The following is a 24548-nucleotide window of genomic DNA, read 5'->3' as shown; positions in this document are numbered from 1 at the left end:
CCCACCGCTGGTTTTAAAAGGACTCCGGCGGCCGGGAGGGGGCGGGGCGGGGCTGCACAGGCGGTGCCTCGCCTCGCGGAGGCAGACAGCTCTTCCCCCGCGCTGCCAAGGACCGCAGGCTCCCGTCTCCACCAGCCCCGGCGGCCCCGCCTGCGTTCAGCGTCTTGGAAGACCTGTCCTGCACCTTGTAGCCGTGTCCCGTCCTCAGATCCCCTGGGGGAGCGGGGTACAGCCACGGCGTCACAGGTCACCGCAGAGGAGTGCCTGTCTCGACTTCCCAGCGACAGAACTATTGCCTCTAGGAAGAAGCTGGACTCTGGTGGGTGGGCAGGTACCTGCCTACACACCGCCCCGCCCCGCCCCCGCCCCCCAGGAGCCAGCGGGGCCCGGGGGAAGACAAGGGTGGGCAGTGGCTTTCTGCTGCTGCTGGGCCACGTGCCAGACCCACAGGTCGGCCAGGGTGGGGGCGGTGCCTGATACCACCCCACCATCCCGGGACCCTCCGCTGGAGGCCTGGGGACCTTGGGAGGCTGGGGTCTTGGGAAGCTGCAGTGGGTGACCCCAGGGAGGTAGGCCCAGGGAGGTAGGGTCCTCCCTGGGGGTGTTTCCAGCCTGGCCAATCGGTTCCTCTGTGTTCCTCTGACCTCCGCGGAGCGCGGAGCTGACCAACCAGCCGGGGGAGCTGGAGGAGGAGGCAGGGGTGGGGAGTGTGTCCTCTCAGGGCTGAGTCCCCTCTGGCCTCTGCTGTCCCTGAGCGTGCCCCAGGCCACATCCCCCTGGGGCCTCGGGCTCGGAAGCCAAGGTCAAGGCCGGCCACCCGTGGGCAGGGACGTGTAGCCCAGGAGGCTTCATTAGAACACCTTGTTCTCAAGTGGCCGTGGCCTCGCTTGGAAACGGTGGACCCGGGTCTGTTTCTTCTGAGGGCTCGGACCCCTGTACAGGAGGGAGGGGGAAAGCCGCTGTTTGTCCAGCAAGGCCGGGGGAAACATAAGGCTGAGGAGACGTTGCCCGGTGCCCGCAGGTCCCTTCTCCGTATGCCGCGGACCTCGGGTGCTTCCGGAGGCGGGGAGGAGGGGGGGCAGTGCTGCCTGCTGGGCGCGGGGGTGTGCCATGTCCCCTGGGGAGGAGTAAGCGTTGGGTTGAGTCGTTCTGTCCCCACCTCCATGGGCAGAGGCAACACCTGTCTCCCGGCCAGATTCTGGGCCACAGAGAGAGGCTGTGTGACCCCGGGCAAGTGAACTAACCCCTCTGACCCTCCGCTGCCGCCTCTGCACAAAGAAAAACTTGCCTGTCACAACTGTTTGAAGGGACCCCTGGGGTGTCTCTAAGTGCCCGGATTCCTGTCCCAGGAGGAGCCTAGTGCGGGACTTGGGAGCCAGCCGTGCCGCCTGCCTTCTCCAGTCCTCAGCTCGCTTCTCGTCACAGTGTGGCATTCACTGAGCTCGAGGGGCTTCCCAGGTGGCTCGGTGGTCAAGAATCCACCTGCCAACGTAGGAGATGCGGGTTCAGTCCCTGGGTGAGCAAGATCCCCTGGAGCAGTGCATGGCACCCCACTCCTGGATTCTTGCCTGGAGCATCCCATGGATAGAAGAGCCTGGTGGGCTGCAGTCCACGAGGTCACACAGAGTCAGGCATGACTGAGCGCGCATGCAGTGAGCCAGCAGGGGAACGTACTTATTTATCCAGTCTCCTCCTGCTCCCAAGCTCTGGCGGCTGTGACTCATGCAGCCGCACCTTTGGGTCTAGGAAACAGCCCTCCTTCTCCGCGGGGAGCAGGCAGTGGCCACCCCCTAACATGTCAGGAGTACGCGGGCCTGCGTGGAGAGCACTTTCGTCCCGTGGGGCGTGGACGTGGGGCGTGGACGTGCGGCCAGGAGAGGGTTTTCGGTCTCAAGTGAAGCGGCAGTTCTCAGCTGCGTGGGTGCACGTGGCATCTAGTGGGGGAAAGGCCAGGGATGCTGCTGACGTCCTGCCATGCACAGGGGGGGCTCCCGCCCCCAAAGGGTTATCCTGCTTGGAGGCCGGCGGTGCTGGGGAGACACTGGCCCCAGGGACCCCTCCATCCTTCCTGCTCCCGCGCGCGTAAAGGGAAAGGCGACGCTCTGCCGCCACCTGATGGGCACCAGGGGGAGCGCAGGGAGGTGGGCTGGGCGCCTGCTCCTGGGGCCGCGGGACAAACTAAACCTGGACTCATCCACCCACCGACTTGTCGCCCAGTGAACGGGGAGGCTCTACACAGCGGCCCCGGGCCAGGCATTCGGGGCTGGTGGCTTAGAGGACCAGCTGACATGGAGAGACACACACACACACACACAGACACAGACAGACAGACACAGACAGACAGACACAGACACACACACGCACACAGACAGACAGACACAGACACACACACACACAGACACACAGACACACACACACACCACAGACACAGACACACACACACGCACACAGACACACAGACACACACACAGACACACACACACGCACACAGACAGACACAGACACACACACAGACAGACACAGACACACACACACAGACACACACACACAGACACACACACCACACAGACACACACACGCACACAGACAGACAGACACACACACAGACACAGACACAGACACACAGACACACAGACACACACAGACACAGACACACACAGACACACAGACACACACACACCACAGACACACACACACACACACACACAGACACACACACAGAGACACACACAGACACAGACACACACACACACACAGACACACACACAGACACACAGACACACACAGACACACACACGGCCACACACAGACACACACAGACACACACACAGACACAGACACACACACAGACACAGACACACACACAGACACACACGGCCACACACACACACACGGCCACACACACACACACGGCCACACACACACACACAGACACACAGCCACAGACACACACACAGCCACAGTCACACACACACACCACAGACACAGACACACACACACCACAGACACAGACACAGACACACACACACGCACACAGACACACACAGACACAGACACACACACAGACACGCACAGACACACACACCCCCCCACACCCACACACACACCCACACACACACCCACACACACCCACACACACAGCCACACACACACACACACACACACAGCCACACGCACACACACAGCCACACACGGCCACACACACACACACAGACACACACACAGACACAGACACACACAGCCACACACACACACACCAGACACACACAGACACAGACACACACACACACGGTCACACAGACACACACCCACACACACACACACACACCCACACACACCCACACACCCACACAGCCGACTTTATCCACCTGGAGAAAATGACAAGGGAAGAGCAAGAGCCCAGTCATCTAGGACGCAGTACGGATGCCACCCCAGGTCCGCCACCCCCCCGCCCCGCGCCGGCCCATGGCCAGACGTACTTGGTTGGTCAGGGCGATGCCCCTGGATTTGCCAAGGGTCACCCTCCAAAGCTTCCCTGGTGGCTCAGTGGTAATCCCCTGGCGGAGGAAATGGCAACCCCCTCCATATTCTTGTCTGGAGACTCCCAGGGACAGAAGGGCCTGGCGAGCTACAGTCCACGGGGTGGCAAAGAGTCGGACATGACCGAGCGACTGAACAGTAGGGACGGACCCCTCCAGGAGTGGGTCCCTGACCTCTTGCCCTGCCTTTCCCTGGTGCAAATATGGACGTAAACGTGCACATAACTGTGCGTCGAATTTTAGATTCCATGTGGAGTGATAACCACACGGCGTTTGCCTTTCTCTCCTGGACTGAGTGTGATCATCCTGGGACCACCCACGCTGCTGCAGATGGCAAGCGCCACCCTTTACGGCCGAGCAGCACTCCCCGTGCGCCGTCTCTGCCCACTCATCTGTCATGCGCACTGAGGTGTCTCCGTGTCTTTGGTTATTGTAAATAGTGCTCCTGTGAATTTTGGGGTGCAGGGTTTTGTTTTTTTTTTTTTCAAATGAGAGCTTTCTCAGGATGTCTAAATGACTTTTTGTGACACCGGGCCAATGTCAACATCCATCAGCCTTTGTGTTTCCTTCTCTGTAAAACAGGAAAAACATTCCCTACCTCGTGGTTGCTTTGAGGAGGAGACTCTGGCAGACCAGTTCTTTACTACAGTAAGCGGTAAAGTCAACGTTGTGTTCATACCTCTGATGTTCAGTGACAGTCACATCTTCCTTTGAAATTCGGATATGCACTTAAACAGTTTTTGTTTAAGAAACATCAGAGTTGTGACTTTTTTAAAGACCCAAGGCCTTCCTCATCTGCTCTGGAGTCACACCCCGATCAATCAAGAAGGCACTGGATGCTTCTTCCAAATGCTCAGTGTTTATTCAGTCCTGCCCGTGTGTTCAGGTAGGACAGACGATTCACAGATAACTGAAGTTCCAGGACGTGAAGGGCACACGCCTTCGTCAGAGGCAGACACCGGCAACCGAGCTGAAGTGGATACTCAGGAACCACCACCAGTGAGGCTTTGTGAGGATCAGGAATCGTCATCCATCTCCTGAAGGGTCCCGCATCAGAGCGGGGGTGGGCGGGGGGGGGGGGTTCTCCTGGCTTCAGATTCTCCACCAGCGCTGGTCCTCCTCCTCCGAGTACCAGGCGACACTGATGACCACGTGGGGCTTCAGTCTCTGCACCTGCTCCAGCAGCCTTCTCACTCGGGCTGGGTATTGCTCTTTCCACAGCCTGGGAAGGCGGCCAGAAAGGGGCCTCCTCACCCTGGGAACTTGACTCTGACGCCTCTCTCTCCCTCAGCACTCCCGGACACCCCGCCCAAGGGTCTGAAACCTCTTCTTACACTGTTGCAGACAGACAGCGCCTTCCCCCTAGAATAAAAGTCAGCCCCCGACCCTTTAAAAAAATCAAATTCCATCTCTTTCAGGGCTGTCCAAGGTGGCTCAGATGGTAAAGAATCTCCCTGCAACACAGGAAACCTGAGTCCCATCCCTGGGTCTGGAAGATCCCTCAGAGGAGGAAACAACCCACTCCAGTGTTCTTGCCTGGAGAATCCCCATAGACAGCGGAGCCTGGCAGGCTGCAGTCCAGGAGGCTCACAATAGAGTCAGACACGACTTAGCCACCAAATTACCACCAAGACCGCAAGTGGTCTGGCTGGACCCTGCAGTAACCCTCCTTATGGTTTTTTGGAAGACACAAACATTTTGTCTGTTTGCATTTCAGAAGCCATCTCTGGGGGCTCACCCGATGGTCTGTAGATTAGAGGAGGGATGCATGAAGGCGGAACACAGCGTCGCCATTCCTCCGGGGCCGAGGTCGTTGCGCATCAGGTTCAGGCTGGCCAGGTGCCGGCTGCAGATGAGGGCGGCGGACAGGGCCTTGCAGCCTTCAGAGGTCAGTCCACACGCCTCCAACCTGCAGGGTCAGCACAGCCAAGAAAGACCCCGCCATCTGGGAGCCTCCCTCCAACCTGTATTTGACTTCCACTACAGTCTTATTTATTTTCGATAGCTTTTTCTTTTATTATCATTATTTGGGCTCTTCTGGTGTGCTCGGATGGTAAAGAACCTGCCTGCTAATGCAGGTTCGATCCCTGGGTTGCAAAGATCCCCTGGAGAAGGGAATGGTAACCCACTCTGGGATTCTTGCCTGTACAACATTTTTAAAATTTTTAAAGAGATATATCCTATTGTTATCATCACTATTTGGCTGTGCCATGTGGCAGGCGGGATCTTAGTTCCCCAGCCAGAGATCGAGCCCACGCCCCCCGTACTGGAATAGCAGAGTCCGAGCCACTGGACCCCTAGGAAGTTGCCCTACTTCGAGTTTAAAAGTACAGTGGAATACTATTCACAAAAAACAAAAATCTCGCCATCTGCAACAGCACGGCTGGACCTGGAGGGTATTATGCGTGGTGAAGGAAGCCAGGGAAAGACAAGCGCTGTATGGTTTTACTTAAATATGGAGAGTCTGAAAAATGAGTGGATGAAGAAAGCAGGAGCAGAGTCACGGGCACTGAGAGCAAGCTCGTGGCTGCCAGGGGCGCGGCCTGTTTCGCTAAGAGCCTTTCCTGAGCGCAGGGTTGATCTGTAACGCTGCATTAGGTTCGGGTATGCAGCAGAGAGACCCCGTGATACCGAGCGTAAACCCAGTGTGTCAGATCCCTTCCCCGCGTAGGTCATTACAGAATGTTGAGTAGAGCACCCTGTGCTCTGCAGTGGGCCCTTGATTATTTCCACGCACAGTGTTCTGTGTGTAATTCCAACCTCCTGCTTTATCCCCCTCCCACCACCGCTTTCCCGTTTGCTTGCTGCGTCTGTGAGTCTGTTTCTGTTTCATAAGGAAGCTCATCTGTATCATTTCTTAAGATCCGGCACTTGGGAGATACCATATGGTCTTTGTCCTTCTCCGCCCAACTCACTTCACTCCGTGTGGCCAGCTCTGGGCCCATCCGTGTTGCTGCCCGTGGCTTTAGCCCTTCCCTTTGCCGGGCTGCAGAGCAGGCCGCTGTACGTACTGGCACAGTGTTCTAAGCAGCCTCTGGGGCGATTCTGGTGCTCTCGAGAGTCTGAGCTCCACCCGTGTCCTCATTTGCTCTTTGATCCATCCTTCTCACTAGACTGGCAACGCCAGGGTCTGTATACCTTCACCATTCGGCACTGTGTCCAGCAGACACTCATCTACTTGGCTCTCAGCACCTCGGGACCATGTTGTCTAGCATCTGCTACTTCATTCATCCACATACAGGTGCCCAGTCGGCCTGGATGCCTCGGTCTGCTCCTCTGCCGAGGCTGGGCTCCACTCGATGGGATGGTGAGCAGAACCTGCTCTTTGTGGGAGCGACGTGGTGTCTGCGTTCCCCTCCCCCTGAGCCCAGCCCTCCGGGAGGTGATCCCAGGACCGTACCCGAGTCTCGTCAGGGCGTTCTTCTGCTTCAGCCCCTTGCACAGTGCCACAATCCCCTCATCACCCAGGGCGTTGGCAGCCAGATCCAGGCTTCTCAGGTGCCGACTCCTCGTGATCACGTTGGACAGACTCTCACAGCACGCGGCAGTGAGGCGGCAGTTCACCAAACTGCGGGAAGAGAGAGGGGACGGAGATCGAGGGAGAGCTGGAGGTGGGGGGAGAGAGAGCAAGACGGGGACGCAGAGACGGACCCTGGAACTAACTCAGGGTGTCCTCTCTTTTGACCGGCTAGAACCTCAGGCCTCCGTATGGTAGACTTGATCTCCGACAAGTGGGGAAACTTACTCCAGGTCCTGGAGGGGACAGGACGGCTCCATCAAGACCTCGCACAGAAGGTTCATCCCGGGATCTTCCAGGGGGTTCATGCTGAGGCTCAGGTGGGTCAGATGCCTGTTGCTCACGAGTGCCAAGGCGAGGAAGCCACAGCCAGCCACGTCCAGGCTGCATGCGTTTAGTCTGCGGGGCACACACAGAGAAGGGGAAGCTCAGGTGTGCTCCTCAGAGTGACCTCAGCCTTTCAGATGGCCCCCAGGGACAGTGCTGAGGCTACGGAGGCTGGAAGGCGCCTTAGAGAAAACAGGTGTGTTCCACAAGCTTCCTGCAGGCACGAGGTACAGTGCTGCTGGCTGTGAGCTCCACGTTTGTTCTTGAGTCGCTCAGTCGTGTCCGACTCTTTCGAGACCGCATAGACAGTAGCCCGCCGGGCTCCTCTGTCCATGGGATTCTGCAGGCAAGAATACTGGAGTGGGTTGCTTTGTCCTCCTCCAGGGGATCTTGCCCTCCCAGGGAGGAATCTCCTGCCTTGGCAGGCGGATTCTTTACCACTGAGCCCCCAGGGAAGCCTGAGTTCAATGTTAATGATTCAATAATATGTATTACATGAGGTGTCTGTAAACAAACACATAAAACAAGGTTAGGTATTGATCGGTTGGAGAACATAGGGCACAGATGAACTTTTCTCTGAAACAGAAACTGACTCACAGCCTGGTGGTGGCCAAGGGCCAGGGGTGTTGCTGGGGGCGGAAAGGATGGGGAGTCTGGGTCAGCGGACGTGAGCTCTTGCATACAGGATGGGTAAACGTCAGGGTCCTAGTGCTTAGCACAGGAAGCGCGTTCAACATCTTGTGGCGAGCCACGATGGAAAAGCATTTAGAAAAAGCTGAGTCACCTGTGCAGTCAGCAGAAATTAACACAACGTGCTAAATCAACCATGCTTCAGTAAAAGAAATTTTAAGAAAACGCTGTGACCAGAGGCGCCCAGGAACCTAAGCCTGTATTCTCCCAGGAGCAGTGGGAGTCTCTCCGCGGAGAGTCACTCATCCTGCGCCCACCTGTCCTGTCCTCTCGGCAACTTTACCGAACAGGACTGCCGGGAGTAATGAGATGCGGCTGTGTGTGGATGAATGAGGACTTGTGGCTCGAAGGAAACACAGAAGCAGCGGTGGGATTTTCCAGGGTAGGAGCTGTCAGGAGGGGGCAGGATGCGGCGCTTCTGAGGTCCCCGCGTCCTGACCATTTCCCCGCTGCTCTGCACTCGCTGCAATAGAGCTACAGATGCTCTGGAGGCCGAGGGGTGGACTCACGCCAGCTTCTGCAGACCGCAGCTGGGGAGCTTCACGGCCCGACACAGCAGGCTCATCCCTTCGCTCCCTAGTTCGTCGCCCGACAGGGACAGGTGTGTCAAGCCCTGGTTCTCTATGAGAGCGGAGGCCAGGTCTTGGCAGGTGGTGGCTGCAAGCCCGCAGCTCCCCAGGCTGCAAGGAGAGAGGCCAGAAAGGAGATGACGGCTCAGCTGGTGAAGAACCCGCCTGCCAGCGCAGGAGACGCTGGAGACGCGTGTTCCATCCCTGGGTCAGGAGGATCTCCTGGAGGAGGGCACGGCAACCCCCTCCAGTATCCTTCCCTGGAGAATCCCATGGACAGAGGAGCCTGGCGAGCTACTATCTATGGGGTCGCAAAAGAGTCAGACAGGACTTCGCGACTAAACAGAAATAAACAAACTTCCACAGAGGGCTCCCTGAAGGAGGCCCTCCCTCCCCATGCTAACCCTCAGCTTATGCATCAGCCAGTTCCCCTCCCTTCCCCCCACCCCCCGTGACAAGGGAAGACAGGGCTGGTGAACAGAAGTACCGCTCACATTAGCTTCTGCAGGGTGCAGGGTGCGACCTTCAAGGCGTCACAGAGAGACTTCACGCCCTGGTCTGCCACCTTATTTCCCATGAGGCTGAGGGATTTCAGGCTGACAGACTTAGCAAGCACTTGGGAGATCACCCGACAAGAGGCTGGGGTTAATCCACAGCGATCCAACCTGCAGAGACAGGCAACGTGGAGCACGTCCTCACCTCTCTCCAGAAGCAGCCCAGCTTGCCCCCATCAGCCGCCCTGTCCCTTCGGCTGGCTCCTGGGCGTTCTCTGCTCTGGCTTGAGGGTCCCAGCATTTGCCATGCCTGTTCTCAGCCTCAGACCTTTTTGTGGTTCAGTTTTCCGTTCACCCTCTGGGATGCCACTTCGCCTGAGCAAGTCGGTCTCACCACCTTCCCAAGCATGCCTGCCCGCCTTCCTCTGCCCGTCTTCTCATCCCCTATTACTTTATTCATCGCAATGATCACCAGCTGACGTGCTGTATGTCTGTCTGACCTATAACTGTGTAAGTTGGGGTGTCAGCGTGCTGACTTGGTGCACGGATATACTGCAGTATGACTGCCAAGGCTGCATTAGCTAACATCTGGATCCCACCACACAGTATCTTTTTTCTTTTGGTAGGAATCATTAAAATGTAGTCTTTCAGCAATTTTGATGTTCATAATACAGGATTGAGGTATGTTAGTCAATAAAGCTGAACAGACCTCATGTTTCTCTCTCTCAAAATACAGCCAAAGCACCAAGTAGTCCTGTTTTTTAGTCCCAGTGAATCTAACTGGCAAAACACACCCCCAGGAAATGACAGACTGGCAGCAACTGAGATGTCCCTGGAATGGTGAATGACGGCACAACTGCACACGCCGTATCACCGAATGGGGTGTGTGTGTGTGTGTGTGTGTGTGTGTGAGGTGTGTGGTGGTGTGTGTGTGTGTAGGTGTGTGTGGGTGAGGTGTGTGGTGGTGTGTGTGGGTGTGTGTATGTGTGTGGGGGTGTGGGGTGTGTGTGGGGTGTATGTAGGGGTGTGTGTGTGTAGGGGTGTGTGTGTGTAGGGGTGTGTGTGTGTAGGGGTGTGTGTGTAGGGGTGTGTGTGTGTAGGGGTGTGTGTGTGTAGGGGTGTGTGTGTGTAGGTGCACGTGTGGTGTGTGCAGGTGTGTGGGTGCAGGTGTGTGTGTGAGTGCGGGTATAGGTGTGTGTGTGTGTGTGGGTGTCTGTGTATGTGTGTGGGTGTGTGTGTGTGTGTGTGTGTGGGGTGTGGGGTGTGAGGTGTGGGGGTGTGCGCTCGTGCGTGGCTCAGTCAGTCCGACTCTGCCCCAAACCCCGCGCCTGTCCAGGCTACCCCGGAGCCCTGAGCAGAGTCCCGCGGGCCGTGCGCGCGCTGGGTTTTGGGGGGCGGCTCGCGGGGTCTGGTTCCCCGGCCAGGACGGAACCCGGGCGCCCCGCATCGCGAGCGCAGTCTCGGCTGCGGCGCCCCCAGGGACCCCCCCGGAAGTTGCATTTCACCCTGAAGCGCACGTGACCTGTGAAGCGCACGTGACCCGTGAAGCGCACGTGACTGCGCCCTTCGTGAAGCGCACGCGACACGCGAAGCGCAGGCGACCGCGCGCTTCCTCGGGTCGGGTTTGGCGGCGCTCATCATACACCCGCGGTCGAGCACTCGTCCCGGCGCCAGACTCCCAGAGCTTGGTAAGACCTCAGCAGCTTTCTGCGAAAGCTTGTTTCCAAGTGGAAAGCAAAGCAGTAACGCCCGGAAACCCGAGCGGCAGAAAGCGGGCAGCGCGGGACTCGCCTGAGAGTCTGCAGCGCGCAGTGCGGGTGCCTGAGGGCCGCGCCCGCCGCCCGCACGTCCTCCTCGCCCAGGCGGGAGCCCGCCAGGTCCAGGCGCGTGACGTTCCGGTTGACAAGCAGAGTCATCCAGAGGTGGCGGAGACCAGGGGTGACCCGGGCGCCGGTGAATCTGCAGACGAGAAAAGGGGGCTCGAGTTAGGACGAAGGGACAGGTTCCGTCGCGTCCTCGTCTTTCCTTCTCTGTTCCCGTTTTGACTCTGATCTTTCATTATTTGCGTTTACAGTTGCTCCTCACACAACACGGGTTTAAACTATATGAGTTCTTGTGTATGTGGGGCTTTTCTCAAGAAATAGAAAAACACGCATGAACACCATCGTATGCAAAACTGGTGTTGACGTGGGCCGCCTGTCCCTACACAGGAAGAAGGTGAGTGGCATTCAGTGTAAAACCAACGATGTGTTTGTTTTCTTACTATTTTAGAACTTTGCTTGGAAGAATTACATTGCTGTACAGAATGCTTTTCTCTCTTATAACCAGAGAAACAGTCTGTCAGCCAATCATTAAAGGTATGTGTTTTTTTTTTAGAATACAGCAATGTTTCCAATATTGTGTTATGATTGTGACCGTAATATGGACGCCATGAGAAGTGTGTAATGACTCATTCATCAGGGCCACGGTGTTGTTCTTGCAGCTTAGTTGCAAAGTCATGTCTGACTCTTTTCGACTCTATGTACTGTAGCCCCCCGGGCTCCTCTGTCCATGGGATTCTCCAGGCAAGAATACTGGAGTGGGTTGCCATTTCCTTCTCCAGGGGATCTTTCCTACCCAGGAATCCATAAAGCAACGTTATTGATGCTTCTTCATTATCAATGTGTACATCATTATATGTGTAAATACAGTAATGATTTTTTTACATTGTATTTTCATTTTTGATGTCCAGTGTTACATGTATGTATAGACACATACGTAGGTTAAACGTATAACATCTAAAGTGTTTTCTATCACAGCATTGATGGAGGTACTGACACATGATTCATCAGACAGACAATGTAAACTTATGGTGTCAATGAATACAGTACTGAAATGAACCTTCCTCACTACCTCCCCTGCTAACCAACTCCTATTCATCCTTCAAAACCCTGAGTAAATGAACCCACCTTAGTAATCCCTTCACAAGATCCTTAGTCATTCCCCACCTGTACTTTTGGGAACTTGGTTCCTGCACCTTCCACAGCCCTTATTCCCTGCAAATACGTTCTAAAGATCAGTAGGTAGGAGAGGAGAACTGTGACACAGCCACACACAGAGGGAGGTACGGGGTCTGGGAAGCCTCACATCAGATTCTGTATTTTACAGGCTGGCTGCCGCAGCTTGACACAGAGGGTCTTCATGGCCTCCTTGCTCAAGACGCTGCCACTCAGGTCGAGCTCTCGTAGGTTTGGGTGCGTGCCGAGCACGGAGCAGAGGTCTTCCCAGTGCTCATCAAGGGTCTTGATCTTCAGCCTATTGCGGAGAAGGAAACAAACATTTGTTCACACAGGATGGATTCGACATGAGCAACTGCGCGATCCATGCCTGAGGAGAGCAGTCAGGCTGTTAGGATGGGGAGGGTCTCAGAGGCTCTGAGTGGATCTGATCTCATGGTCTGGAGAAGTAGTGTCATAACCAAACTGCCTCCAGAACACTTCTGTACCCACAGGGCATACCGCCAGCTCTAAGTAAGATCTGTGCTTGAATTCTAGCTGCCTCTTGAACGTCAAAGTGTAGCCGCTATGGAAAACGGTATGGAACGTCCCTCCCCCAAAATTGAAAATAGAACTACCATTTGTTGTTGTCCAGTCGCCAAGTCATGTCCGACTGTGACTCCATGGATTGGAGCACGCCAGCCTTCCCTGTCCTGCGCTGTTTCCCAGAGTTTGCCCAAGTTTGTGTCCACTGAATCGGTGATGCCATCCAGCCATCTCATCCTCTCCCGTATGATCCGGAAACCCCACTTTTGTGGGTGTGTCCAAGAGAATTGGAATCAGGGTCCCAGAGAAGCATTTGTACATTATTCACCACAGTCAAGATGCAGAAACAACCTAAGTGTCCATCAGTGGGTAAAGAAACTGGCATGTGTGCCCCAGCGTCCGCTGCAGCGCTGTTTACAACAGGCAGGACGTGGGAGCAGCCTAGATGTCCACCGGTAGCGGCGTGGATAAAGCAGCTGTGGCACATACTCACTCAGTGGGCTGTGACTCAGCCATGAGAAGGAATGAGGCTGAGTCAGTTCTAATGACGTAGATGAACCTAGAGCCTGTTATATACAGAGTGAAGTCAGAAAGATGAAAATAAATATTGCCTATTGACACATTATATGGGATCCAGAAAGGTGGTACTTATGCATTTACTTGGAGGGCAGGGGTGGAGACACAGACCTAGAGAGCCGACCTGTGGACACAGCGGGGGACGGAGAGGCTGGGATCAGCTGAGAGTAGCCTTGGAACATGTACGTTATCATGTGTAAAACAGATGGCGGATGGGAATTTGCCACATGACACCGGGAGCTCGGCTTGGTGCTCTGTGGTGACCTAGAGTGGGGGTCTAGGGGTGGGGGGAGGTTCAAGGGCGGGGGGACACGTGTATACCTGTGGCTGATCTGTGTGGATGTGTGGCAGAAACAACACTATGAAGCAGTTATCCTCCCACTAAACATAAACACTTAAAAAGAGAAAATGTGGTGTACACACACACAGCGGAACATGATTCAGGCCTGAAAAAGAGGGAGGCACTGCCATCGGCCACAGCAGCGGTGAGCCAGAGGACAGTGTGCCAAGCGAGATGAGCCAGTCACGGAGCAACGGGCCCGGTCTCACGTAGATTCTAAAGCAGCCAAGTTCACGGAAGCCGAGCGTGGAGCGGTGCTTGCCTGGGCCTTGGCGTGGGGAACTGGGAGATGTGGGCCAAAGGGTACAAAGTTGCAGTTATCAGGATGAGCGCATTCTGGAGCTCTAATGTGCTAACACGATGCAGACCCAGGGGGATAGTCTTTAGGTGTTTTCACACACAAAGAAAATGGTAACTATATGAGGCATGGGTGTGCTGACTAGCTTGATGGTGATTATTTCAGGTACATCAAAACACCAAATCATACACCTTACATGCGTGCAATTTTGCTCAGTTATACCTCTCTTGTGTTGGAAAGAAACACAAGAATGGGAATGGCAGAGGTGGGGCACTCACCCTTGGGGAGCCCCGGGCCATGCCTCAGCAGACTCATCCTTTGGCGTCTCTCTGACATCCAGTCGAACTTTCCGTAAATGCTGGCAATGACGGAGACAGAAGGAGGACACCGTTAAGTCCATCGGCCGGTTCAACTGCAGCCACACTTCTTGGAAGCCATTCAAGGCCAAGCGAACAAACTCGTCGTCCTGTGTCTCGAAAAGGCAGTAGAAGGCCTCGAGCAAGTCTGAGGAGGCGGCGGGGGCGGCAGGGTGCTGACCCAGCAGGCAGATCCAGTGCAGAAGGCACTGCTTAGCCACGGGGGCGACGGGACAGCCTAGGAGGGTTTCCAGGGCCCGCGTCGCCTCCTTGCTCACAAGGCCAAACAGGAACCTCTTCATCTGGACCAGGTGGACGTTGAGGTCAACGTGCCTGAGCTCCATCAGGCTCTTTGTGCTCTGGGGAAACAGTGGGTAGCCCTCCCCGTCTCCCTCGACGCCTCGCAGGACGTAGAACAAGGCAGCAAAGAACTCCTGGAGGCTGAGGTGGGAGAACGCGTGGCCCCTTCCGCAGCGGCTGTCAGGGAGAAGGATGCTCGCCTGCTGCAGGGCGGAGAGCTCGGGCCCCTTCAGCCCGTGGACGCCCAGGTCGTCGCCGTCAAACACGAACTTCGCGTTCCACACGCCGTCCACGGCCAGCCGGCACAAGCCCTTCAGGGCACTGCGTTCCTCCCTGCTCAGCGCGCGCCGGCCTGCATCTTTGGGAGCCAGCCGCTGGAACACGAAGGCGGCGTACAAGCCCGTGAGGGTGTGGCCGGGGACAGGAAGGCCTTTCTCGGGCTCCCCGTGCAGCTCGAGGGCCTCACGGACAAGGGCACACACCACGGGCACCTGACACTTGTCAAGCACCTCCTGGTGGTCTGTGCCTGCGTGCCAGGCGCGTGTCTCCTGACGACCGTGCTTCCCGCCGCCGAGGAGCAACTGCACCCTGTTTTCCACCGAGAGGCCCCCTACCCAGAGGTAACGGGGAGACCGGAGCAGGGCTTGGAGCCTCTGCACGCCCGCGTCCTGGACGGTGAGGAGGAGGGCGCACTCGGGGAGCAGGACTTTCTTCAGCAGGCTGTGTGCCAGGACTGCCACGGGCTGCCTCTCCACCCAGTTGGCTGAGAGGCTGGAATCCTGGTCTCCGAGGGTGAGCTCCAGCTCCTCGAGTCCATCCACCATGATCAAGAGCCTTTTGGACTGGGACAGGACCTTCTCCACCGGGACTGGGGCGTCCGGCCACTCCCTGGAGATGAGCTCCGCGAAGCTGGTCTCCCTGGACCCCTGGAGGTCTCTGGCGCGGAGAAGGAAGACGTAGGAGAACAAGCCCTGGTAGAGGTCGCCTTGTGCCCAGAACAGCAGGAGCCTCCGGGCCAGCATGGACTTCCCGACCCCCGGGGGTCCGTGCAGAACCACCGTGAGAGGCCGGAAGCCCCCCGAGGGGTCTGGGTTAAATGCCCCCGATAGCACGTGCGCGTCCGGACACTCGGAGGCAAATTCTTCAAAGTGCTGGGGTGTGTCCAGCCTGGTGGAGAATGTTGTCATCACGTGGATCCTGTAGTCCCGCGAGTGCTGTGGGTCCTCTCTGGGGCCTGCGTGGGACGGAAGAGAGGGGAATAATGGGACTGGGCATGAAGAGAGTCACGGTTTCAGCAAGAAACAAGCAGAGACGCAAAACGAAGACCACAGACCCAGTCGAAGACAGCCAGCCAGCCTGCCTCTGGGGCGCTTTCGTTTCTTCCTAGCAATGTGCGTATAAGGATCTCTGGCCCTAAGATCACCTCTTCAGAGCGGACGGATGTCCTGGGAAATAGATCTGTGTCCCTTTAACTGGGCCACTCTTTCCTGCACTCACAGCTGACGCTTTACGTGTCTGTCTCCCACCATAGGCTGTGCCAGAGACTTTGCTGCTTGCTAATGTACCTTTGTGGTAAAGAATCTGCCTGCAATGCAGAAGACGCAGGAGATGAGGGTTCAGTCACTGGGTCGGGAAGATCCCCTGGAGGAGGGAATGACACCCCGCTCCAGCATTCTTGCCTAGAGAATCCCCATGGACCGAGGGGCCTGCAGGCTGCAGTCCTGGTTGCCATTTCCTCCTCCAGGGGATCCTCCTGATCCCGGGATCAAACCTGGGTCTCCTGCATTGCCAGGTAGATTCTTTACTACTGAGTCACCTGGAAAGCCCCACGAAGTTCTTAGCTATCACTACCAGGACTTCCCAGGTGGCCCAGTGGTTAAGACTTCACCTTCTAACTCAGGGGTTGTGGGTTCGACCCCTGGTCAAGGACCTAAAATCTCACATACCTCAGGGCTAAAAAATATATATATATATATATATATATATATATATCAGAAACAATATTGAAACGAATTCAATACAGACTTTAAAAACGGTCCATATCAAAACAAAGTTTTCCCACGATCACCTCCTTGTTTATAAATGTTAAGAGCAGCGTAATTCATCCATTTTCCCACCACTTCTTCCCTCCCCATGATCCCCAACTAACCCGGCACTTCTTTCATGCTTGGACCTTGGTCAGTCTTTGCTGGTGCAGAATCTTCTGATGTTTCAGCCAGTGGATACTCTGCAATTAAGAACAGGCGCGCCGCTGTCTCAATAACATCATGGCAGCCACCCTCATCAGGGATGCAAACATCCCCAGCCCAAAATACTGAAGGGAACCCATGCTCGTCTCAGCATCTCAGTTTATTCCCCAATTCGTCTGCAGCGAGGAAAATGGAGACGCAGGGCCCGTGCCAGTCTCAACACAGTGGCTTGGCTGGGGGTACTGATCAGTAAACACCCACTCTTATTCTGATTTTATAACCCTCATTTCCTACAGTGACAGATTTTATTATCCTGGGCTCCAAAATCACTGCAGACAGTGACTGCAGCCATGAAATTAAAAGACTCTTGCTCCTTGGAAGGAAAGCTATGACAAACCCAGACAGTGTATCAAAAAGCAGAGATTTCACTGTGCTAGCAAAGGTCCTTAGAGTCAGAGCTATGGTTTTTCCAGTAGTCATGTATGGATGTGAGATCTGGACTGTAAAGAAAGCTGAGCACTGAAGAATTGATGCTTTTGAACTGTGGTGTTGGAGAAGACACTCGAGAGGCCCTTGGACTGCAAGGAGATCCAACCAGTCAATCCTAGAGGAAATCAACCCTGAATAGTCATTAGAATGACTGATGCTGAAGCTCCAATACTTTTGGCCACCTGATGCAAAGAGCTGACTCACTGGAAAAGACCCTGATGCTGAGAAAGATTGAAGGCAGGAGGAGAAGGGGATGACAGAGGATGAGATGGTTGGATGGCATCACTGGCTCAATGGACGTGAGTTTGGGTAAGCTCCAGCAGTTGGTGATGGACAAGGAGGCCTGGTGTGCTGCAGTCCATGGGGTCACAAAGTCAGACATGACTGAGCAACTGAAAAACAACAATTTCCTATGAATAATACTAATATGTTTTCCATCCAGGGATTTTTTTTGATTCTCAGAAGGAAGAGCTTCTGTTCAAGCCCTTTACAGACACAACAGCTGAGCAACATCGAGGCGTGGACTACCTGTAAGTCTTTAGTCAATCTGGCTGCTCACACTTGGGACTCTAAGTTTTTGTCCACAGTTGAAAGAGAGAATTCCTCCTGATAAAGGAGAAGTGAAGTGAAGTCAAGTCGCTCAGTTGAGTCCGACTCTTTGCGACCCTGTGGACTGTAGCCCACCCCGCTCCTCCGTCCATGGGATTCTCCAGGCAAGAATACTGGAGTGGGTTGCCATTTCCTTCTCCAGATAAAGGAGAGCTATTATTTTTTTTCTACTACCTTTCTCCTAAATACCTGAAGATAACCACAGAACTTGATGTAAGTACATTGCTAGAATATGGGTACCAACATTCTGAGGGAGGGCAATCCTTAGAGAAGTTCCTTGAACCTTAGTCTCTAAATCTAAGGCAAGAAATAAGGGAGATAGCCATTCTACAGCTGTTACTGTTCTTAAAAACAAAGAAACCCAGATGCTTCAGACCTAGGGACACACACTGAGACAGAAAGTGAAGGGCTGGAGAAAGCTATTCCATGCAAGCGGAAGTCGAAAGAAGCAGGAGCGGTAATACTCATATTAGATAAAACAGACTTTCAAGTAAGGCACTTCCCAGGTGGCGCTAGTGGTAAGAATCCACCTGCCAGCGCAGGAGACAGGAGAGACTTGGATTTGATCCCTGGGTCAGGAAGAGCCCCTGGAGGAGGAAACGGCAACCCACTCCGGTATTCTTGTCTGGAAAATTCCAGGAAGATGGACAGAGGAGCCTGGCAGGCTACCGTCCATGGGGTTGCAAAGAGTCAGACACGACGGAGTACATTCACGAGACAAGGAAGGCCGCTACATAATGACTGAGGGATCTATCCAAGAAGATGATGGAACAATTATAAAGACACATGCACCCAACCCAGCAGCACCTCAGTGCATGAGGCAAATGCTGGCAACTGTTAAAGGGGAAATTGACAGCAACAAGATAGTCGTCGGGGACTTCAGTACCCCACTCACACCGAAGGACAGATCTTCCAGACAGAAAATTAATAAGGACAAACGGTGAAGATTCACTTTCTTACTGAACCTTGGCAACAGCACATAGAGGCAGCGCAAAGACTCTTCCCCAGATGCAGAGGAGGAGAGAATTTGCCAGAAGTCACACGTGTGGGGGCACCAGAGCTCTGGCTTGGCACTTTTGACCCGTCTGCTACCTTCAACCCACCAGGCAGACCTGTCTGCTCCTTCATGGTTTCACAGGCTGCAGATGACTTGGGTTTCCAGCGAGGCAGGCTGAGCAGTGAGTGAGTGAGTGCTCCTAGTTCAGAGTCCCGCTGTAGAGATGGGCCGCCCCCACCCCCGAGAGACCAACGGTACCTTCCCCATCTCCTGGGAACTTGAGGTCACCCCCCGTTTCCCCTACCCCCGAGGTCTGCCCCATCTCACTCACTTTTCATCTCGTCCCTCGCCATCTCAGACAGCACCGACAGGCGCATCTTTTCAAAGATGCCGATGGATGTCTTCCAGGCGAGAGACGCTCTGCAGTGCTCACGCAGGAGGGAGGCGAGGGACGCCGCATCGGCCCTGTCCACCTGGACCAGCGGGAAGGAGCACGCTGCCGGTTCTGATGCGTGCTCCTTCAGGAGGGCCTTAAACGTCTGAAGCTCCTCTTTGCCCAGCTGCTCGAAGCACCACTGCAGTCCGTAACTGGAGAAGGGTGCTGTTTTGGCTTCTCTCATCCTGACGCAAGGCTGAGCGCTCAGGCAGAATGGAAACGTAGTCTTCGGTAAACGAAGCCAATGGGACCTGTTAGAAGGGTGAAGAGTTAGTTGCTCAGGGGTGTCTGACTCTTTGCGACCCCAAGGACTGTAGCCCACCAGGCCCCTCTGTGCGTGGGATTCTCCAGGCGAGAATACTGGAGTGGGTTGCCATGCCCTCCTCCAGGGCATCTTTCCGACCCAGAGATCGAACCCGGGTCTCCTGCGTTGCAGGCAGAGTCTTTACCTGCTGAGCCCTGGGGAAGGTCGTAGAGGAAGATTGAAAACACTTGCCAGTGAGTGATCCTGGCTAACAGGCTAGGCTCAGCAGAATTGGCCAGTGGGTTCCTGTCACTTAGTGAAAATCAGCCACAGGGTTTTCAGATGAGTTGTTCCCTGTTGCGCTTGTTAACGTACCTTCCAGTTACACAAACACAGTGAAGACTTTTGGTATAAAGGTATTCCGAGGACTTCCCTGGGAATACAGTGGCTAAGAGTCTGCCTGCCAATGCCGGGGACACGAGTTCAATCGCAGGAGGGTCCCCCATGCCGAGGGCAGCTAAGACCATGCAGCAGAGCTCCAGGGCCCGAGAGCCTCAGCTCCTGACGCTCGAGTGCCCCGAGCCCCTGCTCTGCAGCCAGAGACTAGCCCCCACTCAGAGCCCTGGGGCAGCAACTGCAGAAACCTGTTCTCTACGTCTGTGCGTTCGTTTTGTTTCATAGATAAGTTCATTTGCTGCAAGGGGGTCTTGAGTGATCCCACAGAAGCTGTTAGGATTACAGGGCCTGAAATCAGACCCTGTTTGAATATCGAGTCTTGTTGCCCCAGGCAAAGGCGTTTCACTCAGAAACTCGGTTTCCTCCCGTGACGAAGAGCACCCTCAGGACTGTAGGGTGTAGTAGAGCGGTTTGATGACCGTAAGCCACGGTGAGTGACACCCCCAGACTCCTTTAAGACACAGATACACATCAGCTGGTCCTGACCTTCAAGTCAGAGCACCCCAAGGTCATCTTCTACTTTAGATCAAGGGGCTCGCCAGGTGGCACGGTGGTAAAGAATCCGCCTGCCAGTGCGGGAGACCCAGGTTCGATCCCTGGATCAGGAAGGTCCCCTGGAAGAGGAAACGCAACCCACTCCAGTAGTCTTGTCTGGAGAATCGCATGGACAGAGAAGCCTGGTGGGCTACAGTCCATGGGGTTCAGAAAGAGTCAGATACAACTCAGCGGCTAAACAACAACTTCAGACCTAGAGGTTGGGAAGAGCCGGGAGATATACCGAAATTTGCCAAACAGATATGTTTTGTGGGTGGACTTTTTCATCAAAGCAGAGCAGTGGGACACACCTCCTTCCCTCTGAGGGTTTCTCTGGTCCCTGGGCTCTGACAAGTCTAACTGGAGAGACTGAGAGCAGAGCGCAGGGCTCAGCGAGCAGGTTCCAACCAGGAAGGGAGAAAAACAGGGAGAGAGAGATTCCAGGGAGAAGGCAGGAGGAAACCCCCACCACCCTGACTCCTCACCTCCAGGACGGGATCCCGACTGGCAAGCATGTGGTGACGGGCCTTTGGGGGATCCGCGCGGTGACGTTCTTGCCGTCTATTGGCTGCTGCGCTCCACGTGGGCACACCCAGCGTAGACGGGGAGCAGCTCTCTGCACATGCTTGCCCCGCGCCCTCCCACCTGTCAGGTGAGGATGGTCTGTTGGCCTTAGTTCACCTGTGCTGAAGACCCGTGGGTCAGTACAGCCCTCACCTGGGTGGCCCGGAGCAACATTGTGTGTGTGTGTCTGTGTGTGTGTGGGCACTTACTGACCACTCTTTAAGGGTGCTGCTGTTGCTTGCTCAGCTGACTTTCTCCATACCACCCTCTTACCTGGATTTCCGTGAATTCATAGTATTTACTTGCTCTGTTGCTCAGCCGTGTCTCACTCTTTGCGACCCCGTGGACTGTAGCCCGCCAGGCTCCTCTGTCCATGGGATTCTCCAGGCAAGAATACTGGAGTGGGTTGCCGTGCCCTCCCCCAGGGGATCCTCCCAACCCAAGGATCAAACCCACGTCTCCTGTGTTTCCTGCACTGGCAGGCGGGTTCTTTACCACTGGCACCACTTGGGAAGCCCCATGGTATATACACCTGTTTGTTATCAAATGAATCTTCTAAAGTGCACCTGTCTTCAACATCACTAATAAAGGAAATGCAAGTCAAAGCCACAGTGAGATCTCACCTGACACCTGTCAGAATGGCCATCATTAAAAAGAACACAAGAAATGTTGGCTAGGACATGGACAAAAGGAAACCCTCACACACTGCTGTGTACGAATGTAGCTTGATGCAATTTGAATGCAAATTGGTGCAGTCGCTGTGGAAAGCATTATGGGAGTTTCTCAAAAACTAAAACCGAAGCTCCTTCGACATCGAAACTCCAAAAATGTTACTGTATCTACTTACACATAATTGTGATTCATAGTGGAACTATATGTAACTTTGGTCTATTTTTTCCAAGTCTCCTGTAAATATGTTATCATACTTTCATAATTTAAAAACTGAGCAAGAGAGAGAAAGAACAAGTACATAAAATAAATCTACCATATGACCCAACAGGTCCACTCTTGGGTGTATTCTGGATGAGCACAGAAGCTCTCAACAAGTCCACTCTTGGGTATATTCTGGATCAGCACAGAAGCTCTCAAGAGGTCCACTCTTGGTTGTATTCTGGATCAGCACAGAAGCTCTCAAGAGGTCCACTCTTGGTTGTATTCTGGATCAGCACAGAAGCTCTCAACAGGTTCACTCTTGGGTGTGTTCTGGATCAGCACAGAAGCTCTCAACAGGTCCACTCTTGGGTGTGTTCTGGATCAGCACAGAAGCTCTCAACAGGTCCACTCTTGGGTGTGTTCTGGATCAGCACAGAAGCTCTCAACAGGTCCACTCTTGGGTGTGTTCTGGATCAGCACAGAAGCTCTCATTTGGAAAGATGCCTGCGCCTCTGTGGTCTTAGCGGCAGCATCCGCAATAGCCAGGGTATGGAAACCACCTCCGTGTCCGCCGACAGAGGAGTGGATAAAGGTGCGGTGGGTTTATACAACAGAGTATTACTCAGGCATCAAAAAGAGCAAAGTTTGCCACGTGCAGCAACAGGGTGAGACTCGGAGGTAGTGTGCTGAGGTGAGGGCTTCCCTGGTAGCTCAGCTGGTAAAGGATCCGCCTGCAATCCTGGAGACCCCGGTTCAATTCCTGGGTCAGGAAGTTCCTCTGGAGAAGGGACAGGCTACCCACTCTGGTATTCTTGGGCTTCCCTGGTGGCTCACACAGTAAAGAATTCGCCTGCAATGTGGGCGACCTGGGTTTAATCCCTGGGTCGGGAAGATCCCCCGGAGGAGGGCATGGCAACCCCCTTCAGTATTCTTGCCTGGAGAATCCCATGGACAGAGGAGCCTGGCGGGCTCCAGTCCACTGAGTCACAAAGAGTCAGACACGACTGAGCAACTAAGCTAAGGTGAAATAAGTCAGACAGAGAAAGACAAATACTGTATCTTACCCCCGATATCTGGAATCTGAAAAGGCAACAGACTACGGAATATAAAAAAAGAGAAGCAGACACACGTAGAGGGTAAGGTGCCAGTCCCCAGCAGCAGGTGCAGGGGGGTGGTTTAGGGGTGGGCGAGAGATCAGCTGCTGAGCTACAGGGATGTTGTGCACAACACAGGGAGTTGATAGCCGAGGTTTTCTAATAGCTGTGAATGAAGTGGGACCTTTGAAAACTGTATAAAAAATTAAAATTTGAAAATGCCCGTCTCAGTTAACAGTAAGACCAGCTATTTCGTGCCTTAAGTCTCCACGTGAATGGTTCTCTCCCAAAGCATTTCTTCTTTTTTCCCCGGCTTTATTAAGAGACTCATCAACCCTGCATAGGTTTGAGGTGTATAATGTGTTCATTTCACGCACATGTATTGCAAAACGTTTACCACAGTAGTGATTTGTCTAACCCCAGGAATTCCCAAATTTCTCTGCAGGTTGGAATCACTTGGAGGAACTTTTACAATCCCTGAGCCTCAGGCCACGCCCATTTCATTTCAGACAGGATGGGGCTGCTTGGGATGGCATTGTTTAGTCGCTAGGTTGGGTCTGACTCTTTTGCGACCACATGGACTGCAGGATGCGTGAGATTCTCCAGGCAAGAACAGTGCAGTGGGTTGCCATTCCCTTCTGCAGGGGATCTTCCTGACCCAGGAATCGGGCCCGCGTCTCCTGCATTGGCAGGCGGGTTCTTTACCACTGAGCCGCCTGGGAAGCCCGCTACGGTATCTTTAAGGAGTCCGTGTAGTACAATGTGCCCCAAAGATGGCTCGCCTCAAGGCATTGTCCCTCCTTGCTTAATTTAGCAAAGTGGGGACCTCTGAGGTCCTCCTAGGGAGTGTGTTAGTGGGGGGGGTGTTCTCTGGATTTACACTGTCCTCCTCCCAGCCTGCTGACCCCAGGGAAAGCATTTTGGGGGCAGCCGTCCTCATTCACCGTGAATCCTCTCACCTGTGCGTGACCTGTCAAACTCTGGGCTTTGGAGAACAAGTTAAAGCCAGTGTTCCCTTTAGAGCCTGAGTTTGGATGGACCTTTATTTCTGTCTGACCCTGTAAGAGTGGAGCAGGGGTTGGGGGTGGAGGTGAGGGTCCCGACTGCTCTGACTTTTGGACAGAGCCCCTTTATAGTGTAGAGAAGCTGACGCAGGTCATACCTGGTCTTCACTTTGTGTAGAACAAGATGACTAAGAATGTAACCAAGCGGGCTCTGATAATTCTTAGACTTTACTTGGCTTTGATGACCTTGATGATTTTTGAGTACTTGTCAGAGTTTCCCTGGTGGCTCAGACAGTAAAGAATCTGCCTGCAATGCAGGAGATGTGAGTTCGATTTCTGGGTTGGGAAGATTCCCCGGAGGAGGGCATGGCAACCCACTCCAGTATTTTTGCCTGGAGAATCCCATAGACAGAGGAGCCACAGGTGGGCTATAGTCCTTGGGGTCGCAAGAGTTGGACATGACTGAAGCCACGAACACACAGGCGTTTTTGTAGGATGCCCTTCTATTTATATTTGCCTTGATGTGTTTTTC

The 24548-nt window shown here is 54.4% G+C and overlaps 1 protein-coding gene and 1 long non-coding RNA gene across 2 annotated transcripts; one reads left to right on the top strand and one right to left on the bottom strand.

The window, feature by feature from the left end:
- The first annotated feature begins 56 nt into the window (after positions 1–56).
- On the top strand, positions 57–9887 carry LOC132657793 (uncharacterized). Its single transcript, XR_009596456.1, has 2 exons — positions 57–319; positions 4122–9887. It is a non-coding gene; the product is annotated as an uncharacterized LOC132657793 (long non-coding RNA).
- On the bottom strand, positions 4380–21021 carry NLRP5 (NLR family pyrin domain containing 5). Its single transcript, XM_027978862.3, has 12 exons — positions 20967–21021; positions 19143–19498; positions 16677–16754; positions 14150–15761; positions 12263–12430; positions 10928–11095; positions 9137–9307; positions 8583–8753; positions 7285–7455; positions 6940–7107; positions 5278–5448; positions 4380–4761 (listed from the first exon to the last, which is right to left on the bottom strand). Exons 2-12 carry the CDS (start codon positions 19429–19431, stop codon positions 4632–4634), a joined length of 3297 nt encoding a protein of 1098 aa, XP_027834663.2. The 5' UTR covers positions 19432–19498; positions 20967–21021; the 3' UTR covers positions 4380–4631.
- Positions 21022–24548: the final 3527 nt, after the last annotated feature.

The sequence above is a fragment of the Ovis aries genome, chromosome 14, assembly GCF_016772045.2.
Source record: "Ovis aries strain OAR_USU_Benz2616 breed Rambouillet chromosome 14, ARS-UI_Ramb_v3.0, whole genome shotgun sequence".
NCBI lineage: Eukaryota > Metazoa > Chordata > Mammalia > Artiodactyla > Bovidae > Ovis > Ovis aries.
The sequence above is the reverse complement of the archived record's forward strand: the minus strand, read 5'-3'. Positions and strand labels throughout refer to the sequence as shown.